The sequence below is a fragment of the Tympanuchus pallidicinctus genome, unplaced genomic scaffold (genome assembly GCF_026119805.1).
Source record: "Tympanuchus pallidicinctus isolate F22 unplaced genomic scaffold, pur_lepc_1.0 scaffold5, whole genome shotgun sequence".
NCBI classification, from domain to species: Eukaryota; Metazoa; Chordata; class Aves; order Galliformes; family Phasianidae; genus Tympanuchus; species Tympanuchus pallidicinctus.
This window is the reverse complement of record NW_026294769.1, coordinates 10,298,571-10,322,542: the sequence shown is the minus strand read 5'-3', so window position 1 is coordinate 10,322,542 and position 23,972 is coordinate 10,298,571. Positions and strand designations below refer to the sequence as shown.

The window sequence follows — 23,972 nt, the reverse complement described above, 5'->3', positions numbered from 1 at the left end:
CTCTCACCTAATAACCAGCAGCCAGGCCATTTGGGAGCTAGCTTACAGAGAACCACATACAAGGACCAGCTGTGCATGGGAGGGGTGAAGGCTTATCTTGCACTAACTGTTGCTACACAAAATTTGCCAAAACCACCTGAAAGTCCCCTTTGCTTTGAGTAAAAGCCAAAAAAACATGAGCCTCTTGGTATTTCCAAAGCTGTTGTGTTGAAATTGGTGTTTCTCTTGCAAGCCCTAGCAACAATGCCAAAGCCTGAAGAAAGTAGTCCTTCTGAGCTATTCTGGCTTGTGGTGCTAACAGTTAAAATCCCCCTTACCCAATAAAATAAGCAGATAAGATGAAAAGTAGCACTGCTGGCATGGAGCTTGAGCACAAAAATTACATTTTATGTTATCAGTGTTCTAAATACAGACATACTGTAAAGTTTAACAGCAAGCACCAGTCCAGAAGCACTTCATCAGATAAGAGTTCCTTCCTGTTTTCAGTAAGGACAGCGAACAAGCACTACCATTCTCTATTCACCACACCTGTTTTCCATCTCTGTGTTGTTTTTTTTTAAATGTAAATGCATGCTGAGCCAATCAGCTGCTACTGAAACACCATCGTTATGTTGAGCCAGAGTGGAACTGTTATTTTTCCACAAGTGATAATTAATTATGTTTTTTTCAAGTCCACACAGCTACATAGAGTTTTAAATTGAGTAATGTTGCTGGTTGATGAGGTGCTTTCTAAATTTTCAAACATTGCTTTAGTAACCATATGTGCCTCCATCTATATTAAGATGATATGCAACCAATATAAAAACCCTTTTATACTGGTTGTATGTCATCTTCTGTTTCCTCTGAAAAGGCAATTTTTTGCTTGAGGATAGACTGCTGGGTTTCTCCTCAATACTTGTGCTAGCTGGTGGTAGGAGATGGTGTTGTGGTGACACAAGGAGCAGCTTGGCCTCCAGGGCTGGGCCAAGGTCCTCATCTTGCTGTCTATGGAGGAGCTGCCAGATGTAGGAAGGCCTCAGTCAAAGCCGACTTCTCCAAAGCTGTGAAGAGCTCAATTTTATGTTGTCTACGTGACTTTAGCTTTAAAAGCACACTTCTTTCTTCCCGCACCACACACAGTGGGGAATATTGTTGTGATTGCTTCCAAGATCTCTTGGGAGCTGTGGCAGCATCCTTCCAATGTAAGAGAAAATAAGACCTTTAGAGTAGTAATGATTCTTTTATTTTCCGTGTAGGTTACATAGAGTTATTTAAGGATATAATCAGCTTTTTTTTTTTTTTCTTGGTCTCGTAGATTCCAAAAAGATACTCAATACCCCAAGTTATTTTGGGATAAAACAATTATTTTTTTGTTCTTATTCCTGTGCTTAAGTGACCTTTCCTTCTTTTGTTTTCTTTCTTTCATATGAGAGTTGTTTATTATGTTTATTTTTTGAAATTACAATCTTGCATATGCAGCAAAAAAACTATCTTGATAAATACACAAAGGGCAGCAAGTCTGCTCTTACTGCACACAGGATGTGTGTTTTCCATTTTGGTTTTGTCTCTCAGTTCCATAAGGGCAGTCTCCAAAATCAATCTATAGTTTCAGCCAAATTTGGAGGAAGAAACTTTCCTCTCCTGTGTTCTTTTTATATCTTCTCTTGATGAAGTGTTGTACTTTTGTGTTTCTGAACAGTGTGACAGTGGTTCTGGACAGTGATAAAGGAATATCTTGGTCTGACTCCAGATTTACATACATATATATACACTTTTTAGTATCTTCTTTTGGTACCGAGCCTACGCTTTCCAAAGCCTACACAGATACCAAAGAAATTACTCCTGGTTTCTCAGGGGATGCATCTCATGTTTCAGAATCAGTGCTGTTCTGACGACCGCGCTGTGTTGTGCTGACAAATCTCAGCTATTGAGACTTTCTCCTTGAGAAGGATACCAATTATTGGCTTTGGGAGTGATTAAAATCCTGGAGTGGTGACACCTTCAGGTCTTCCCAACACTGATTCTACAAATTCACTGTGTACAGTTACAGTTAGGTCAGATCATGTTGCTGCATTGTAATCACGATTATTTATTTTGCTTGCCCTTAACTACCTCTGTTTTCTTGCCTGTGCTGAACTGGAGAATCATTTGGTCATCTCATAGCATTCAGAGCAGCACAGCATGCAGAAGTAATGCTCTGGTGCCTGGTGTCCATAACTGCAGGCCTTTTGCGATGTGTGTTCTTTTTGTGGCCACTTTGCTGCTCCTTGCGGACTGCTGAATGCCATGGCTCCTTTTCTGCAGACAGATAGGGGCTGATTTCCCATCCCAAGTCTATCTGTAGACAGGGGAGCTGCCTGTCCTCCCGTGATGGATGTGTGCTGGGCATCCATCAAGGCTAGCTGTGCTGTGTTTGGCCTGGACATCACTCGACAACTTAATACAGCCTTAAATCAAAGCTTTGATTTAACACTGGAGTGTATTTTTAATTCTAGCCTTAAATTAGTAAATTGAAGAACCATGTCGTCATGTAGAGTCTGTTATTCCTGAGTGTATATTAATGCAACATTGCTTCCTTCTTACCAAACCTGGGTTTTCTATTTTAAGACAAATCTACATGTGATGGATGGAGTCTAGCATCAGACACAAAATATAAAAGAAATGGAAAAAAGACAGTAGCTATGTATCGCCTTTTACATGGGTAATTACAGAACATAATTTAAGGTAAATTAAGATATTTGTGGATTTTACAAATTACTGTGTACTTAGGAGGGTAAAAAGTTAAACTGCACTTCTAACACATAAATTTAGTTGTTTTTTTCATTTTCCCATTCAATTTTTGCAGATTGTACCTCCTGTGTAGATTTAAAAAAAGACTCTCTAAGTACAGACCTGGAACTGTATGTTCATGATTAAGCTATTTCGTGATGAAGGTAAAATTGCTTTTCTCCTTAATATTTAAGCAGTTAATACAGTTAACTGTATTCTCCTTCCAGCTCTTGTTTGGACTTGTAAGAAACAAGAGAACACCATCCTGAAAATACAGGTAGTTATTCTGCAACTATTACGAATCAATCAATCTCACAAGTATGAAGAAAAAAATTAATCTTCTAAGGAAAATTTATTATACCTTTGGAGAAGAATTCTTCTTTCTGAAGAAGACAAATTATGTATGTTAAAAATAATGACAGATGAGAGACTTTTACTACTTTTTTTTTTTGGTAGTTTTATTTTGCAGTAAATAAATAGTGGTTTTAGCGCTTGATGAAAGGATGAAGTTGCAAGTTCTTCCTTCGACACCCACCCTCCAGCTATGTTATTTCTTGTTATTTCTTTCCATTTTTTAAAAAGAATTATTTTCTTCCACCCTTATATAAAACAAACCAGGGCCTTAAAAAAAAAAAAATATATATATATATATATATATATGTTGTTTTGAATATATATATATTAATATATTCATTGTATTTATCAGTGTAATTTTGCACAAAGAGAGTAGTAGGGCTGGGCAGAGTCAATCCATGCTTGTGGTTTCTTGGGCTCCATTGGGGCAGAGGGAATGAATCTGCTTGCACCTGCCAGGAAATGACGCTCAGCCACAGCACTGGATAATTATTTAATGCAATATTGAATAATGGGGCTTTAGTCAGCTGCTCTGGAGTAGTTTGAATTTGTAGGACCCGCTCAGTGGGGAGGAAAGAGGGCACATCCATGTGCCTGTTGGCTCAGGGCATGGAGAACTGAAATGCCTGCATCTACTGCTGTACCATGGATGGGGAGAAGGACCAGCACAGAGTCACTCCTGCACGTTGGGACTGGCTGTAGGTACTCATTGCCCATGCCTCTTTACCGGGGCTGTGCTTTGTAGTCTGTGTTTGTTCTCAACTTGTTTTTCTTTCTTTACATGATAATGAACTTCAGAGTGCTGTCTTTCCACTAGTACTTTACAGCAAAAGACCTTTTAGGCACTAACGAGAAGTTGCTCAAATTGGTTGAAGATAAAGAGGTCAGTTGTTTCTGTTTTTGCTCTTGTTCTTTTCACAGGACCGGGTAGTGTTCACTTTTATTTTTTTAAAACGCCCACAGCTTGTCGTGACATTGCCCCAGCTGTATTTAAGACGTCTGCTCATCCATATCATTGTTTATTGTTTCTCATTGTGTGTTCTCAAATTAGCCATAGTTATTTTGGAATGAAATCTCTTTACGTTCAAGCGGTTAAATTCCATACTTTCTCCTATTAGAAATGGGATCCAAGTCTACGGGAAAGTATTTTACAAATATAAAACTGCCTGAAGTATAAAACCTGTTTGTACAGATACCTTGGGTTTCTTGCCATGAAAAGCACCGTAAATTCCCCATTCTGATTCATTTTCATAAGGAGTTACTTGGAAAGTAATACTGTTTGCAGTGCATTGCCAATTATTTATATTACTAATTTGCTACCTGAGAATAATTTCTGGTTTGTTTTTTTTTGTTGTTGTTTGGTTGTTTTTTTAAGTTTGGTGTAGTATTGAACTGATATAAGTCTTAAATTGCCTGTATATTGCAGTTTAGCTTAGATTTACCTGGGAAGAAATTAACAGTACTGGATATTCTGTGTTTGTGCGGATGAACTTTTCTTTAAAAGAAACATATATACGAACAGTTCTTAGTCTGTCTTTTCAAACCTATTTTGCCACCTACTTTTATGATTAGAGGATAAACAATTCTGTGCAGTATATAAAAAACAGAGAACTGTGTTCATGTAAATAGTCTTTGCCTGCAGAGCTCGGGTGCCAAATGTGAACACTGGGCAGCATGCAGTGTCCGCATGGTTAGGCAGCCTGTACATGCCAGCCCCTTGATGCAGAAAAACCGTGCAGAGTGACCCAAATTCTTCAGAAGGGGCAATATATTCTATTGCTCTTCTTTTGTAGGCTATCTTTCGTACTTCAGCCTTCTGATTAATCTTGGAAGAATCATCTGGGTTCTTCTCTCAATCCTGACCACATAGGAGCAGATATGTTGCTAGCATGGGGACTAAATTTCTCTTCCCAGCTTGCTCAGGAAGGGCTAGGCAGAGTTACTTGGAAAAACATGTGGAAGCTCAAATTGCAAACAAACCCCACATGCTCTGTTTAGCACCTGGCTGTACGTATGCAACAATATTCAAATATCTATAAATTTTTCATTAGCATTATTTATATTAAGACAAAATCCCAAATCAGCAGCAGGGAGTTTCCTGTATTAAATTGCTTTCACCAAGCATTATTTAAGGTTGAAACCTTAAAACTGTCTAGACTTTTCTTACTTTTCTGTGCTACTTTTACCTTCTACCAAGGGTACCATAACTCTGTAGTGGAAAGAAAACCAGTAAGTGTAATGGCGATCAACTGTACCAGATTGATGCAGCTGAGAGTAAAAATAGTATTATTTTCTAGCAGCCAGATAAATATTTGTATAAAACTCGAAGATGTTGATGGTCTGAATGAAATGAAGACTTCATGAATCTGTAGTGCTTGTGATTTGTACCGTAACAAAAATGCCTCCGTTCTTCCTAATTAAGTTAAGCAGCCATAGTTATATTCACATGGGGCTTGTTTGGGAAGTGGATGATTTTTCTCTTCTGGGCTACTTTGTGTGTTTCTGGTGAGTAGTATATGTACTAGCTGGTATTGGTTTAAGGAAGGATGAGAATATTTAGGTGCTTTTTACACAGTGTCCAACTGGTCTCTGTGAGATTTTGTGCTGTGGCACAAAAGTGAGTGACTGCCTGGCATTGAGCTGACTTACTGCTCTTAGAGGGAAGTATATTCTTTCATCTTACTGCTAGGCTCCCTGGACATTTGAATGCAAGAGTGTAACAATTTTAGGATTCTTAGCAAACTTCAGTTTATCTCTGAATAATTAATTTTGTTTGTTTCACATGGAGTGTCAGATAGAAGATTAAACTTTGGATAATATGTACTGAATAATATTGAAAGAAAATGCTTTGGCAGGTAACTTTGCTTCCAGAGTCAGTGTGTCTAAGAAATTGTGTGGCTGTTCTGGTCCTTTCAGAATTGGTCATTGGACCATTTACATCTGACAAGTACAGAGTCCTAGATGGATTTTATGAGGATGATAGTCTGAAAAACTGTGCAAGATATTGATTGTAAAATGTGCTGTACTTGAGGAAATTAAGGATTTTCTGATGAAGTTCCGATTATTTGGAGAGAAAAGCTGTACTATGAGTTGAAACAAAATTTGGCAGGTGGCTTGTGTTCCTCAAAATGCATATGGGAGGCAAGGGCCAAGGGATACGTACTTCTTTTATTACTGCCTGACAGAGGTGCAGCCATGCAGTCTCCCAAATCACATGAAATTCGGTGTAGTCTTGTGTATGAGACAAGACTCAGACTTCTGTGTGGTCAGTGTCGTAGGTAAAGCCAATGATGTGTGCAGGTTTCAGCAGTTGGTGGTATTTGCGGTTTTAAGAACAAATGAAGAAAAATCTTGAAGAAAACATTTTTTCCCTTCATAGAAAAGTTTATTCTTTCTGGCCTCTTTTGCAAACTCTCTTGCAAGTTTTTGATTTTGATGGAAGAGTAGAAATGCATCCTTCAATTTACAGCTGCAGTAAAGCTATTGCTGCTCAGGGGACAGGATTTAAAGGAGCTGGAAGGAACCTCCACTGTCCCTGCTTGTCTTCTGGCTGATTTTTGCCTGCTCCTTGGTCCCTCGTGTCCCCTCTGCAAATCTCAGCTTGTGACAGGGTTGCCACTCAGGTGGTGACTTGCCTGGCCTTTGGTGGCCCAAATGGATGGCAGCCTGCTGGTGTAAGGTCTCACAGCCTGCAGGACCTATGAGGACCCAGCTGGGCACGCGGTGAAGGTACAGAATCACAGAGTCATTAATGTTGGAAGAGACCTCAAAGATAACCTAGTCCAACTGTCAACCCATCACCACCATACCCACTAAACCATGTCCCTAAGTGTGTTGCTGTGTTAATCCCTTTCCTTAAGCTAGTTCTTGTCCTCTTTCCTGACATTTTTCAAGCTTCCGCGCTGATCTTGTCTAACCAGGGATTCATGTCCTGCAGTAAAAGAGGGGAAAAAATGTGTTCTCGTAGTCTGATTTGAGTTCTTCTAAAACTTAACCTGGGTGTATTCTGATATGCACCTTTGCAATTACGTAAAATTGATAACAAGCCAGATGTCCTCTGGCTGCAGATCTAAATATTGGCATCGACTCATTTATTATGTCTGAGTGTGCCTCTGTGTTTGGATCAGCCTGTAATTCATAATGTGCTGTCATTATTATTGCTTGCGTTAATAAATGTATTCTATTAGAGCTGACTAGCTAATAACACATTTATTTTTTACGGTGAAAAATGTTTTCCTTTTTAAGTAGTGTTTATTGCTTCATTGCATTAATTTCTTTGTCGCTGAGGGGTTCAACGTCTATGTACGTATTGCATGAATAGAGTCATGGTGATTTAGTACTTCAGCAAGTTTTGGTGTTTTTTATTTTTTTACCTCATCACAAAACCTAATAATCAAAACAAGTGTATGTTGTGTAACTTTGAGACTATTATATAAGCCACGAAGTTCAGTTCTAGTCGTGAAATGAAGACGCAGAGCGTACGAAGAGTAGGGATCTTTTCATCTACACCACAGACTTAGTCTGAAGAGAAAGCGCACAGCTTTTCTGGTGGCAAATTCATTTCCAGCTGAGTTAAAAGTAATGTTTTAGGATCTGAATCCAAATCAAACAAGAATGTAGTAACAGGAGGTTTTTCACTTTATGCAGTAAATATATATATAGCATATCTTGCATGCCTTAGTTTCATATTGAAGAAACTACTTCAAATAAGCGGCAGCAAATTGCTTTTTTGAGAAAGGGCAGGGAAAAAGAAGTATCTTTTTCCCTGGATAAAGTTGCAATATAAAAAGTTTTTTTCCTCTGGTCTTTCTTGGCAGTGGCTAAATCAAGAAGACGCTGTCTTGAAAAATCTGAGGGTTTTTTTTTTTTTTTTTAATTGCTTTTGACTGGGCTTTATTTACCTACTTAATCTGAAGCATGCTGCCGCCTTACCGTGTGAAGTTGCTGGCTGTTTCTAAATATACCCCTGTATTTCAGAGAGGCAAAGCCGTGCGTGAGTACTACCCATTCAGAGCAGGCTGCTGGGGCGGGGAGGTACCCACTGGTAACCTGAGAACATGAGCAGATGCTAAATTAGCAGCTGGATCGTTAGTAACGAGTCTGCAAATGTCTGCTGGGAAATGATCTTCCTGGGACTTATGTGGCGTGGGTGTGCGGGCTGCTCGGAGCCTGGAGAGGAGCTGCGCAGTGCCCAGTGCTCAGATCGTGGGGCGGAGGAGGGTTCCTTGCCCTGCTTTCGTTGAAAGGACAGGCTTGTGGTTGGTCTGGCTTCTTTATTTAGGCATGGAATCATGAGACTTTTCAGTGACTGCAAACGCAAGGCGATTGCCAGCTGCATTTTAGTTGCAAATCATGTAGAAAGTATGAAAAGACCCATGGGGAAACACGCAACGTTAAAAGGGCACTTTTAGTAATCCAGCTTTACTCTGAAAGCTGACATAATTTTGTCTCTCCTCAAGCGAATGGTTACATGAATGTATGTGTATATAAGTTACTATTTCCCCATGCATAAACAGATATAGAAATGGCACAGAATAATAGTACATGCATTCTGTTGCCCAAGTTTACACTGAAAGGTGTTGTGGTCTGCCTAATGTGGCTGTACCCACTGCGGAATTGCACTCGATGGGTTGAGCTCATCTTGTTCTGAGACGCTGACTAGGATTTTTGAAATAACTAAGCTCAGTGAACCCACATAAAGTTATGCACACACACATAACTGCGATTTAATGTACAAAGGTGCCGTGTTCTGGTCAGCTCTCCTCCTCTGCTATTTCCACTCCAGTGCTGACTGAAGGTTAGAAGAGGGTTCAGGCTTTGGAACCAGCAGCAAGGTTTTCAGTGACAGCATCAGGAAAAGCTCCAGAGGCAGTAAAGATTGCTCTGATGGGAGCCTTCTTGTGAGACCCAAGCCACTCAGGTGTTTCAGGGGGCTGGGGCTCCATTCAAGACATTTCTGTTCTGGAGAGGATGAGGAAGAAGCTCTCAAACAACCCCTTCTGTGTTACGCAGTAGAATATTGTTAGCGTGAAGAACATGGAGTATTACTTGATTCCAGGTACATGACTGGGAGTGGTTTTATTATAGCAAGAGGAACAAAAAAAAATGTTACTTCTGGTAGCTCTTTTACAGGGAAATTAAGGAGTATGATACTTTAATTCCCCTTTGGAGAGAAATTGCTTTTCCATCTTTGTGCGCATGACTGCGAGTTAGCCTTAATGGAAAAAGAGAGTGGCTTGGTGTAAATCCTCAAGACAATACTCCCATTCTGATTAGGGTTTTAAAACGTTCTGCTGGCAGAGCTGCTGAGCTGCATGAATGCGCTGTTGTGCAGCAGGTGGGATGGAGAAGAGAGGTGGCTGGCAGTTCCTTGTGATAGCCAACAGCAGCTACAAGCCTTTTTCTTTTTCTTTTTTTTTTTTTTCTCAGAGTATTTTTTTAAAGAAATGAGTATCTCCCTCATACAGAGATTTACCAGGATCCTTTTTTGCTAGGAAAGATGATTCTTCAGGGTGACACTAGTGTTTGGAGAGCAGTAAGGCTGTTTCTCTGTACAGCTGTAAAGGTTAACCAGCTTGCTCTCTGTTTTCCAGTTTCAGTATTTTTCTAAATGACAGTTGCACATGTCTTTGTTTTTTAATATATATATACTCTTTGGCTTTAAGATGAAACAATTCTACCTGTGCATTGCTCCCTGTAAAATCCTGTTGTTACTCCAGTACCGAATTAATGCAGCATTGAGTTTCTGTCTTTTGTCCTGTTTTGAAGATTTTTGGGTGGTGTCTTGTGTTATTGTTTCCAGTGCTTAACATCAAGCTTACGTATGAAATTGTGCTGCCTGATCTCTGCATGTGACAGTATATTTATGTTACAGAAGTTTATTTCTTGCCGCTCACTTTCCTGAACATGGCACATGTCCAATGTATGTTTAGGATTCTTGAACCAAAATCATTTTCCTCGCAAGCTAAACTAGATATTCAGGACCAGAGAGTTTGTGTTTGGCCCAATGAAGTTGATCTCTTGCACAAGTGTGTGAGCTTCCAAATTTCACATGTGAAGTGGGATGACAATAGCAAAGCTCAAGCTCAGTCTCATAGAATTTTGTGTGCTGTCTTTTGTATGTATGGGGAAGAGGCCAACCACGAGATTAAATCTGCATGTTGCATATGAGTACACATCAGGAGCATTTCAGTGGAAATTGGTGATTTGCCAGACTATGGCCACTGTCTTGCAAGTGATGTGAGCCTTCAACCTGTTTGGGCTATACAGCATTTTAATATAAATTAGAGGATTCTTTTTTAAAAAATGCTATTAACATAGAAAAATGATTGTATGATTTAAATTTATCATAATTAAGCAAATCTTTGGGGATTGTGGGAGCAAATCTGGAAGGTCTGTCCCTTCACCCTGAAGCTGTAGGCTTCAGCCCTTAGCTCTGTCTGCCTTCAAGAGCCATGAGGTTGGCTGAGAAGTTTGCAGAATAGAGCTCATGGGACTGTGGAGGCAGAGCCTCAGCAGCACCTGAGGTTACACTGTTTACCCAGGTGTATGTCTCCTTACTCTGTCAAATTCAGTAACCTTTGAAGCTTTGATTTAAAGCAGATACTGTGAGGAGCTTTCTGTCAAGGAAAGGGAGCTGCATCACAGCTTGCTCCAGCACAGAAGCCCATTTCTGAGCAGCCCTCTGTCGTGTTGCTTGGGGACAGTGCTGGTTAATTACACAGCTCTGCAGCTGTGAGGTCAAGCAATAACAACAAACAAACTTTATCCCAGGACAGCATTGCCCGCAGAAAGGAGGAGCAGTCTCTCATACTGCGTGTGTTTTGGTTTATTTATTCTTTTTGTTGCGATACTGTATTTAGACCCTGCTGATGCAGTAGGCATCTGTAACAGAGTGAAGGTAGTTTTTATTCGTTTGATTTTGCTAAAGCAAATTGCAGTGGAATTTTCCAGCTGATCCAGCCATTGGAAAATACGGTGTAAGGATCCAGAGTCCTCATGGTTTTTGAATCTCTGTTAATGGATGCACTGTAGGCTGAGGTATACCTGGGAGGGCTTAAGCCAGCTCTGAATTACGCAATTCTGTTCTCGTTTTCTCGGTGTGGGAAAAGGAGCAAGGGAGTAATGAGGGGTATTCAGAAATGCACTTTAAAAGGTGCGACAAGCTTCCGATATGCATGGGAGCCTCTGCAGGTGTTCCGTACCTAAATGTGGTATGCCTGTTGCACTACATGCTTCACCACAGGTCCAGCGTGATGCAGGATCTCCCTGACACCCTGAGATATTTTGAACGCTTTCATGTCTGCCTTGTCTGACATGTTTCTCCAGCTTGTTGCTCCTCTCAAGTCTCCATCCACACTTTTTGCTGAGCTGAATTGCTGGCACATCCTATCCTTCCACAGCCACTGCTTCTGCTCCATTGCTTTACAGAGAAAACTTTATGCCAGCCCAATACCACCTGGCAAGGGTACTTGCCCTTCTGTATTCAGCAGTCAGGTGTAAATAGTCTGCTGTTGTGTGCTGGATTATTCTTGGCCAAGGTATTTCTAAGATAACACAGGTGTTGCCACATGTAAACTGCCTTCAGAGAGGAGGGCATGAGCAGGCAGGAGGAAGGTATAAGGAAAACATCTTATGCATTTTTGCCACACTGTGATGCCACAAAACCAACTCCTGTATCTTTCTTTTTCTTTTTTCTTTTTCTTTTCTTTTTCTTTTCTTTTTTTCTTTTTCTCTTTTTGAGTGGGAAGGAGAGCATCATTTCCCTTTCATGACTTTGTTGTCTTCAGACAGAGGAGCTGTTATCATTTAGTGAAGATTTGTTGATGGTCAGCTACAAATATAAATCCAGCATCCAGAAAAAAAAAAAGAAAAAAAAAAAGTGGGGCTCCAGTCCCATGTAGGAAATGGTTTCTCTTTCATTGCCCTGGGAGGATGAATGAAGAAAATGTGATACTTCAGCAGCTGAAATTAAGATGCTGTGTAGAGTGATATCAGGCAAAGTTCTCCCCAGGTAGATTATGTAGTGTACTGCAGGTACATGAAAGTTAAAATAACATTATATGGAAAGTGGCATAAATGCTCCATCTCATTTTTTTGAGTTACTTCAGAAAAGACAAGTAGCTTAACTGTCTGGATGTTATATTTGAAGAAACATATACTGTGATATACCCAAGGTAATAGGAAGAAGTCTGTCCTACTTTTTCACCTCTGATTAAGTTGTGATTTTCAACTTTTAGATTCATACCAGTTACTGTTCTGAGCATCCCTTGGCAGGCAGATTGATGTAGATGTTAACTCAAAGGTTGGTGCTGAAATAGAGTGGTGAGAGCAAAAAGGTTATTCAGAAGGGCACTGCTGCTGCTTATAATAACTCATGTAATTTGTTAGCTCTTCAGAATACACAGAATTTGGATTTGACTGGAAGACGTTGAAAGCAAGGACATAACAGTGTGTAGTTTCCAGTCTTGATCTGAGTAGAGGCAAAAGTACAAGGATAGTTTTTACAGGGTGTCCTTTCTTAATATCAATTTTTGGACACAAATTTTAGGAGTATTTCTGAATTGGATTGTGTGCTGTATTTAGTCTGGGACCAGACTGGTAATGGGAAGGAATGTGGAGCGTGCTCTGAGGAAGTAAATCAGACTCCTTTTTTGCCAAGGTTGTTCTAACTGTAACAGATCAGTTGCTTTTCTAGAATAAAGTTACGATCTAAAATATATTAAAAACATATTTTGGTTGGTGGTTTTTGTTGTTGTTGTTTTATCTTGATAATAGTTTACCATTTCCTCACTATCATCTGGGAATCCTTGTTTAAGCATCTGTTGCTGTTCAGGACTTGCATATTCTTCACACTCTGTGTCCTTTCTTAGTGAACTTGCAATTCAACAGCAAAGGAGCTCTTGTTGCTATTAAAAACCACAATATTCAGGGCCAGTTTGGATGGGGGCCCTGGGCAAGCTGGTCTGCTATTATATAAGGAGGTTGGTAGCCCTGCCTGTGGCGAGGGGGTTGGAGCTTGACATTGTTGAGGTCTCTTCCAACCCAAGCCATTGTATGATTCTATGATTACTGCCTTTTGGAACTAATTTTTCAACAAGCTATCAGGGATCTTCAGTGTTCTAACTGTGGATCTTATATTCAAATGCAAAAGGAATTTATCTATCAGTCTATTAGAAGCTGATCCACATTGCTGCTATAGCTGGTGAGACCATTATTAAAATCTTCAGTAAATGTCAAATCTCTTCTAGTAGTCCATCTTTCAGCTCCTCTGCTAGTGCTGTTTTTAGGCTTTTGTTACGTGCAGCCCGAACAGTAATGAGTAGGAAAGAGCAGTTTGGCTCCAGGTATTTTTAAGTACAGAAAATACTAATGGGCATGGAATTTTCCCCTCCATTAAATCTCATGTTAAAAGTTGACTCTTCTGTTAGTTTTGTGAGGTCATGGAATTGAGAGGTCATGAAAAGCTGGCTTCATTTCAACCGTTGGTGCTATCAGGATGTGCCACTATACAGAACAGAAGGCGAGATTTAACTTAGTCAAGAATTAAACTGGAGATGAGTATGTTGATGTGAAAAAAAAACAAACACAATAAATGATTTTTAAAAATGCCAATAAAATACTACCTCAAGATGTGAATGAGCATGCCTCATGCAATGTTAAGCTTTTTTCTTTCTTTGTGAGCTTTCCACAAAAATACTGATAAATAGCCAGGAAGTAGGAATTAGAATATATCTGACAAGTCTTTTTAATTCATCAATTTCTTATTCTGGATGCATAATCCCATTATATTGACTGTAAATAACCACTTCCGCTTTTCTTTCTTGCTTCACAATTGAATACTGTAAAGTCGTTACTGTATTTGCAGCAGTAGTAGGGACAGTGGTCTTTTTTTTTTGCACACAATGGCTTGCTTGTGACACTGAAGATTAGCTTTCAGCAAATAACTGAAAAAAGCACAGATACACTGGCTATCTGCAGTTCTGAGTTTCTCTGCAGGCTCGTTTCAGCTGGGAGGCATGGCACTTCAACCATCCTCTGATGAGTCTGGCTGGGGCTCCACTTCCCATCTTAAAGAATAATTGAAAACATAAAACTGAGCAATTTAAAACTGCATAACAAGTTGCAGAATGACAGGTAATGTAGCTAAGAAAATATTTGCAGGAGAACCCCAACTCTTGTTCCTCCTGTTTGGGTGAAACAACATTTAGTGGTTTGTCCTGGACAGCCCAGTCTAGTATTAAATGTGGAGGTTGGTGGCCCTGCCTGTGGTGGGGAGGGTTGGAGATTCATGATCCTTGAGGTCCCTTCCAACCCTGTGGTTCTGTGTGCATCAAATTCTTCTCATAGCTTTGCTGTTGTTTTCTGCTGGGAGCTGGGCACCTTGTTGCCCGCTCTTTTTCTCATTTTCCACCGTAAGAAAGTAACATGTCTACAATTTGCAGCCACTTAAAAGCAGGTACTGAAAATGTAAGATGTAGTCCTTATTAGTTTATGGGAGCTTATAAGAGTAAAGCGTGATGAGGATGAGTGGTCCAGTAATAATAAATCACGTTAACTAGTAAATGTTTTTCAGAAGGTACATATTTTGTATGACTTGTTTCCCAGCTGGATCCTACTTTGCACAAATACACATTTCATATTCTCCTTCCTTCTGCTAACGCTGTCTGTCCCAAGGATGTGATTCGTGTGCTATTAGTATGCTCTCCTAGACTCCTGGGTTTGAGAAAGATAACACTGCTGTCATTGTATATTGGGCTTGCTGTACAATTTGGATATGATGATTAAAAAATAAACCACTGATTTCCCATTCTCAAAGTAATTATTAAATACTATAACTATGCTTCATGGATACTCTATATTTACCTTTTAAACTGTTTTATTTATGTTACTGTAATGACAACTGGAATCACTTTTAAATTTCCATGCCTTAGACATATTTTTCTTTATACAAAATCTATTAATTCTTTTTCAAATATGGAAAAAAAAAAATGAAAGCTTTACATTCTACACGTAGTTTGGGACACAGAAATTTTTTTCAAAAATAGAGTTCAGTAATAGAATGTGCGTTAAAGAGATCCAAAGCAATGATTCTTTCACTGGTTAAATTAACCTAATGGACTATGCTGATTTACATACCCAGGCAATTAATGGCTTATAAATAAGTGTTATTTCTGTACAGGCTGTTACAAAATGAGACTCCCTGGCTTTTTATTTATTTATTTATTTATTTATTTTTACTCTCTTGTCTCTATCCAGTCAAGGTAGCTGAGATGCTTTCTTGCCTTTTGAGGTTTGAGTGAGTTCTCTGATGATGGCGTAATTTGCATAGTTTTATGAAAGGGAAGGGGCTCTTTTGGCTCCCATACTTGTTTTTCATCATGAGCAGTCAGAATTCAGCAGGTGGAAGTATACATGTGTGTCTGTCACATCTGAAGCGCCAGAATGTTGTGGAGTGTGGGAATTGCAGCTTGTGCTGCTTGCTTTCCTTGCTCCAGCACCCGAGGTCTTGCTGCTACCCAGCAGAGCTCCCCGACAGACACGTCTGCCTCCCTGGGCATGCTTTGCTTCTGGACATGCTTTCATTTTACAGCTGTGCTAAAAAAACTTTTGAATTAAGATTACTTACAAACATCCAGAGACAAATGCATAGTATCAATGTAAATAAACACCTTTTTATTTTCTCCCTCTCCTTTTCATACCTCCCAAGAGAAACATAACAAGTTTTAGGGCTCTGAAAATAGAAACAAAGCTATAAGTGTGAGCCATTTAAATAGAAGCATATTACTTGATGAGATTTTGTGTGCCTTTTTGAACTGCTGACTGTAGGAAACAACCCAGAATCTGTCTTCAGAAAGTGGTGTTCAAGCAGCTCTAACTCCCTGGAAAGGGTGGCAGGGTGTAAGCATGGCTGCAGGAAGACAGTTGCATTACTGTGACAGTACTGTATTTTACGAGTTGCTTTTTTAAAGCTGCGTTGTTTGAAGATCCCAGGTTGAGTAGGAGTATCAATTTGGCTCATTGCTTTGAAAACTTTTACTACCAACTCTTCTGAGTGAGAAGTTAATATCTTAAATATTTATAATCCTTATTTTACTGGCCTGTGTTCACTAGCAAGCTAATGGAAAACTTGAAACAAAAATATGGATATGGTATTTTGCAGTTTAGAATATTGAGTCTGTCTGCCATTATTCAGATCTTTCACTACTTCCTTATGCCTTAAGAGGAGTTGGGTTAGTGTTTAGTGTTTGACACTGAAGTAACATTCTTTTTAGCTGGCTTTATGAAACAACTGTTAGAAATTTTTTTTTGCGTGTAATTGATTTCACTGGGTGCTTGAGTTGCTTTATTTCTGTGTTCAGGAAAAGTTTTGGAAGTTTGTTTAAGTGAAGGCTAGCTTTGAAAGTTTAATAGAAGTTTGTCTGAAGGTATTCACAAACAACCACTTAGGAATAAAACACTTCTGTTTCTCAGGTGTGCTAGATTTAAGTGTCAGAGGAAGAAATCAGGGCAAAAATGATATGGAGCTTTGTCTTCCTTGAAATAATCAGAGATTTCATGCTGGTAGAGGCCCAGTTCTCTCAGCCTGTCCTTGTAGGAGAGGTGTTCCATCCTTTGGATCATTGTTATGGCTCTCTCCTGGATGCACTCCAACAGATCCATGTCTCTCCTGTACAGAAGACACCACATCTGGATGCAGTACTCCAGGTGAGGCCTCACCAAGGAGCAGAATCACCTTCCTCACCCTGCTGCCCATGCTTCTTTTGATGCAGCCCAGGATATGATTGGCTTTCTGGGCTGTGGGGGCACATTACTGTCTCATGTTCAGCTTCCCATCTATGGGTACCCCCAGGTAGGTGGTGTTTCAACAGGGCTGCTCTCAATTCTTTCATTCTCCAGCTAGTAGATGTTGCTTTGACCCAGGAAGAACACCTTGCTCTTGAATTTTTTGAACCTCATGAGGTTCTCCTGGGCTCTGTGCTCAAGCCTGTCTGAGTCTTTCTGGATGGCATTCCATCCCTCAATCATGTCAACTGCACCCCACAGCTTGGTGTCATAAGCAAACTTGTTGAGGTGCACTTGACCCCACTGTCAATGTCAGTAATGAAGATACCAAAAAGTAATTCTAATAAAGAGTCATAACTGACTTGTCTGTGCTTTCATAAAGTACATAGCACCATTGGCATGGAATGAAGGTGGACTGGGTGATTCCCTGGGAGGTGAGCTGGCTGTAAGAGATGCACATTATTTTTACTGCATAGCATTCTTGGTCTTGGCACAAACATGGGTTTTAGTGGTGACTGTTGATGCTGGCTTCAGCTACAACTGGTTTGTATTTTTTCTATAGAAGCAATGGATTATCTAGCACATGCCTATTCATACACAGCCTGCCACTTGGTCTGCTTGTGAGTCATTTCAACCCACATGCTACATATTGACCTGTTTGTAGATCACTAGACGCATCATCAAGAAATCTTGTTTTTGTTGTCTTCTCTGTTTACAGCTTGCTAAGCTTTCTGCTCCCACAGTGTCTGAACGCTTTGATTAATATTTGAATTGATGGAGAAGTAGAAAGTAGATGAGCTCAAAGAAGTGGAGGGATCTGCTTTGGGTTATGGAGGGATATTGTAGAGGGGACAGCAAGATCCCATTCTATGTAAAAGATGGCAAGTGTGCAGCAATGGGAAAGTAGTGGGGCAGGCATAGCAGGAGAAGCTCTTTGGCAGAGCTGGTGGAGCACTGAAGGGACTGGTGGTGTGCAGAGGAGGACCCACAGTGGAATGCGGGAGAAGGGTGAAGAGGAGACGAGTGAGGAGAAAGGAGCGGCAGGAAGAGACTGCTTATCCCAGCCCTGCATTGCTGTCACCTCATCTGGAGAATGGTAGAAGGCCATGAGCCTGAGCGCAGCCTGGCTGCTGCCTGTCAGACAGGCAGGTGGAAGACTCGCCTTTCCACTTAGACATGCAGGCCTCTGTACACATCCTTTAGAATATCCACCTCTGACAGCCATAATTTGTATATGGAAAATGAGTAGCAAAATACTTGGAAATACACTGCTGTGTTTGGTCTTGCTGAAGCAGAAACAAATGAAGGCAGAGTCTGGTTTCTGCTAACGTTGTTTTTTTGTTTGTTTGTTTGTTTGTTTTTCAATTGTGAAGATGTTTATGGATTGTTAGAAATTCTCTTTTCATGCATAAATACATAATTAAAATCTAAAAGCCTACTTCTTGTCTGCTTGGACTAAGTTAATGTGGATAAGTTTGCTAATTGACAGGAGAGACCACTAACAGGTCAGAATATTTTATTTTTCTGAAGCATTTTTATGCTAGCACCAATTCTTTATGTTGGTATTACATACTGAGTTCTTCCCAGTCCTTAATTTTCTCCAGTAGAAGTTAAAACTGGTAATATTCTATGTACTGTTCTTTCATGAATACCATGAGTGTAGTCCTTTGTTTGTTTCAGTTTTCTTATCTCTTTCCGGTGCCATATGCAACTACCAGCTGTAAGGACATGGAAAGGGTGTGTGGAATTACTTAGTAAGCCCAACCCAGATATTTTCAATTGTTCAGACTCTTCCAAGTTTAAAAATAAGTGGTTAGACTTGTTATGTGACACCATTTGTATACGTTTGACTGTCATTTGCCATGATTGTCAACATGCCAGCTATTCAGTGAAAGATTAAGCTTTTAATTCATTATTTGTTTTGAGAGAAGCAACAGAGATGAAATGAAATTCTCACTTTTCTCCTCCTACCCCATCTCTTTGGATCTTAATCCTGCAATCAAGGAAGCTTGTGGTAAACTTTGCTCTTAACAGTTGTGTGGCTGCAGTTGGAGTAAGGTTGATGCATTAGTAAGTCTTTGTACACTGACAGAGATAGGACTGCTTGCAAGTAGTATTTTGATTTGTGTGTGTTCGGTGCACTTGAGGTTGCTGCTTATGTCAAGCTGATGCTGTTGGTGTATGTCAAGAGCTTCCAGAAATTTTATGCTTCCTCATACAAAAGCCAAGATATATGATGTCTGATAGCAGGGGATGCAGGTTTTGGTACACATAGGCCGGGCAGAACTTCACTGTACTTTGTTCCTGTGTTTATGGACCTAGCACAACAACTGCTCTGTCATACGCAGTATATCCTGCTGTGAGGGTTTGATATAGGCAGTATTGTCTCCAAGAGACTTCATGGATTACAGATGCCTCCAGCATCTCTCTCCTCAGATCTGAGAGGACTCAGAATCAGACTTGTGAGTGAGCAGTGGGGTGAGGGCTGGTTATTCCTTGCCTTCCTGCCCCACTGTTGGGTTAATGATTCATGCTCGGTGCATGCAATTAGCCACAGGTACTGCGGCACACCCAGGTTTGCTGGGGAGACAGCAGATGTGTTTTCTCTGGGTCCTGGTAAGACACTGAAAACAAAGGTAGGTTAGTGTAATGAATAGTAGCAGTGTTTTCATTTTTTGCGGGTACCGGAACCATGTAGCAGTACTGTACCACCAGACTGTTAACTCATTTGCTTAAGATTTGATATGGTCTGTTGTGATGACAGGCTATCAAGATATTGAAGCAGAGTTCTTGTAATGATGTGACATAAGTAACCCCACCTTGTGACAGCAGAAATCAACCTCTGAATGTAGAATTTTGTAAGGGTATGAAAAAAGTTATTTCATATGCATGAAACAGTAATTATTTGCAATTGTTTGTACTGTGAAGGAGATGGGAGGGAGGAAGGAGCTTTCATGCATGATTTTGCTTAGGCTTATACTTCAAAAAAGACACTCAAACAATGCTGTAAAAAAAGGTTTTATGCAGGAAGAAGGGGAAACTAGGCATGCCTTATGAAACTAGGCATACCCCCCATATAACAGGCAGCATTTTTCTGTAGGGTCTATCAGATATCCCGGAGCTCTGTGTTGCTTGTTGAGGGATTAGGTCTGACTTTCATCAACTTGAAATGCTGTCTTTAAATCTTTCAGCTCCCTTCTTGCCTTCTGCTCTCCTGTATTGACCGTGGAGAACCTGTGACTCAGCTAGGAAGACGAATCCCTTTCACTTTTTTGGAATTCACCAGTGTTTCTCCTGCCCTGCAGTTTTGTTTGGATGCCATTTGCATCAGGTTCAGCAGAAGAGACCTCTTTGGAGGAAGTTTGCGCCTTAAGTTGCACATAGGATTCACTTTGGAGAGGATGCTGGGTCTGTTTGCAGTCAAGCGTTCTTGTCTCTTGTTGGGAAGAACGGTGCCAACATCTGTTAAGCGAGCAGCTGTCAGGCCCTGGCCTGGGCAGTGCTGGCTCCACTCTGGTAATTTCACCAATTATCACTATGCCACTGACCTTCCTATTTTGGAGGGGTGACCAGAGAGGCTGTGATGTGAAAGTAGGCAGCTTCTACTTGATCTTGCGTCCTCAGATTTCCTTGAGCTCTGTCTCCCATTTTAGAATCGGAAATGATACAAAGTCCAAGTGGTGATGTATGATGATAAATTTGCTTGCATTTTTCATTAACTTTTTTTTTCCTTAGATTTTCCCTTTTTTTAATGTAACTTTATTTTTAGATATACTTGTTATGCATGGTACTTCCAGTTTTTGATAAGATTTACTGAGAATGTATGAGTGTACCTTTGCAGATCTGACCAGGACAGTGTTGTGCAGCTGCTCCTGGTGCCCCAGGCTTCTCCCAGGTGCTGTTCTGCTGCTAGGCGTGTCCTGGTGCTCCACAGCTGTACCCAGGCTGGGAAGTATGATGCAGAGGGTTCATTGAGCTCTACTGGCTGCTGCCAGGCTGGGAGCCTGGGTCTACAGGATCAGTTGCAAAACTCCCATTGACCTCACTGAGGTCAAGATTTCTCCCTTTCAGATGTGTGGAGGGGGAAACTGTAGGCTCTCCTTTCTCTTCTCTTCTGTTTTCATCCAGCGTCTAGATGGCAGCTAGAAGACAGGACAGGCACCCCTGTTTCTTGTAGAGTCATGTGCTGCCAGATTTTAACATGATTTTCATACGGAATTATGTTTTCTTTTCAGTTTGACTGGCAGAAGGAAAGAGAAGCCTAACATAATAGCTTTTTAAAGAGCCTTTGAGAAGTTGTTGGCCAGTAAAGACAAGAGGCTTTCTAATCACCTTGCTTGGAGGGTGCTTGGAAGCTGTCATCCAGTGTTTCAGAAGTGGAAATCCTCTTTCTCTTGGTTAAAAGACTAGTTCTAAACTCTCAGACTTGTTGATATACATTTGATATATGCATAGCTTGTGCTGTTTCTAATGTGACTATGGCAGTTGATGTTTGTTGTAAAGTAAGCCAGTGTATCTTGAATCCTGTATTGGTTTTGTAGGCTGTGTTGTGTTTGCAGCTAGCTAAGGCATGTCTGTACAAACTTGCTGTCACTGCTGTGATGCCCCATCAGTACTTGCAGAGCAGCCTTTGGCATGTTTGCATTGGGTTATCTCTGAGTAGGATTTAAATCTCCTCAGTGGTAAGTACCTTTGCTCTCTACTAGTATTTCTCATTTACAATGTGTAGCATGTTTCCATGGCTTCCAGTCTGGTCCTGGGGTGATTCAAGGTCTTGGTTTTGCTCTGCAGAGTCCATAACGGCCCAGACTCTTGCCTGTCTCGTGCTGAGCCAGTGCATCACATCACTAAAATATTCAGTATGATCGAATATTTGATTTGAGTGTGTGTGATGAAGAGTATTTGGCTCCTTCCCCTCTAATTTGATTTCTCTAGGCTATGTTGGCATGTCTTTTAGTTTATTGATACTTCACAGTTTGCACTTCATGATACTGTTAAATGCTTAGGTTGAGACTATGTCCCTTTTTGGTTTTAGATTTAAAATCCATTAAGTACTGCATGTGCCTAAAGGATACATTAAAGGGATTTTAAATGGAGTCTGAATGAACAAATCCTTTTTGCTGACATTTAAAAGCATTAAAACATTTCTGTTCTTAATAAATCAAGATAAAACTTCAGAGCCCTACTTCTCAGCTTGGGTGTTCTTAGTGTACTTATCTGTGTTAACTTAGCATTTGCACGTTTCTTTGTTGTTGTTTTCTTGTTTTCAGTCAGGCTTTCTGTTTGTATACTAGTGTAGGCCTTCTACACTGGAGATGAGGTTGGAGTAGGATTGGTTACTTTACAGTTAGGTTTTATTTAGGTTTACTCAGTTGACTTAAACTTAATGATAACAAAAGTTATGGTTTCCTTTTAATAAAAATAATCTGGCTTCGATTCAAACTAAGAAATACTTTATTCCTGTATCCTTGGTAGTAACAGAATATCTTAAAACTGAAAGCAAAATTATTGTGGGTTTTTTTTTTGTTTGTTTGTTTCTTTCTTTTTTTTTAATAAGAAATTTTATGAAGTAAATTGTTACCAGGAAACGATTACCACTTGAAGCACTGGGATTTCCTAGTAAAAGCAACTGTGGCTCCCCATAAATATGGGGTCAGAACACAGTTAATACTGTTGTGTTGAAGTTGGGTATTTCTTTATCTCATTGACGCTACATACTTGCTTCATTAACATTTTTTGATATACTGATACATGTGATTTTCCTACTGTGTGATATGGTGTGAATTAAGAACAAATTATAAATGCTAATTAAGAAGATGATTAAAGGAGGAAAGAATATATTAGTATCTTTATTTTTTATTCTTCTGAATATGAGTGCAGGCTCTCAGAAATATACTGTTCAAGCTTGTAGGGCATTTGATCTGGCTATAGATAGAAACTGGTCAGCCCTGTACTTCTGGCTCTGACTTCTTCAGTGATTTTTTATTTTTTTTTTTTTTTCCTACGGAATTGGGGTTTACAGAATAATTTTAAACAAGAGGAGACAGTTTCTTGTTTTTTATGACTGGGCAATGCAATGTAAGTAAATTGTCTCCCTGCTTCTCTCCAGTGTGTCATCAGATCTGGATGTTAAGTACGTAGGATCAGTAGGCATCAGATATGGATGCATCCTGCAACCTCCCCACCCATAGAAGTTTCATGTAAGGTCAGTGTGACAAGATCACAAGCACTTCTTCAAGGGCAGGGAAACCTGACAGGGAGCATTGAGGCCACAGAGACAGACTATTGGTTTAATTCTGCAGATAGCTAAACTCCCTCATTACTGCTGCTGGTGTGTTTTTTGTAGGGTCTGTTTCAGAAAAGATGAACTGTTTTCAGCAATGGGTGAATTTCAGCAGGATGGTTTTAGAGCATTCTCATTAAATGAGAAACAGCAATCTCTTGGCTCCTGGTTATGTATACTAATGTTTTGCATAGATGTGTGTATTTAGGCAGTTAATTACCTTGAACATAATTCTTCCCCATCTGCACATCAGATGAACACTTTTTCAAGAGCATTCTTCGTTGAAAAAAACATCAGTAGGAATGCTATTCCATGGCAATGTCAGGTACTTTTTCACTGAAATGCCCACTAGCTTGTAAACATATATGAAACTATAAATTATCACAGGAAATACAGTCAAGTTTCACAGTGTGCATATATATGTGTAGTGAAATACATGCTGTTGGTTTCTCTGTCCCTTCTTCTATATACCTTGTGAAAAGACAATAAAGAAAAATTTTTCTATAGCAGAGTCCTAATCTATAGTCTGCAAGGCTCAGGAGGGGAATTTTCAGTAGATGGTAGTGAGGTAAAACTCTGAGCACAAAGAATACAGTCTAGTATACTCTTTTTAATTATCAGTTCCCTGCAAATACACATTGTAGTTGTATCTCAAAATTTATGCTAATTGCCACAGGAGAATTTATGTGTTGCTAGGCAATAAACCTTTATATTTGTTTACTTAAACGACCGTATTGAAAGTAATTAGTGATAAGAAAAGATTAAGAAAGGACAGCCATGCTGAAATCTGTAAAGCACTGGT

The 23,972-nt window shown here is 39.9% G+C and overlaps 1 protein-coding gene across 8 annotated transcripts in view; it reads left to right on the top strand.

Annotated features, from left to right (window-relative positions):
* COBL (cordon-bleu WH2 repeat protein) overlaps window positions 1-23,972 on the top strand; it is a 147,972-nt gene that overhangs the window by 5,756 nt on the left and 118,244 nt on the right. For 6 of the 8 annotated variants that reach the window (XM_052703501.1, XM_052703496.1, XM_052703500.1 and 3 more), the window contains exon 1: window positions 3,733-3,800. The exons of 1 other annotated variant lie outside the window; for it this stretch is intronic. In XM_052703501.1, the coding sequence (XP_052559461.1) occupies window positions 3,748-3,800 (53 nt within the window). In that variant the 5' untranslated portion in view covers window positions 3,733-3,747. Of the gene's footprint in view, window positions 1-3,732; window positions 3,801-22,996; window positions 23,093-23,972 lie in introns of those variants that run through there. One more of the 8 variants, XM_052703497.1, reaches the window with a different exon arrangement.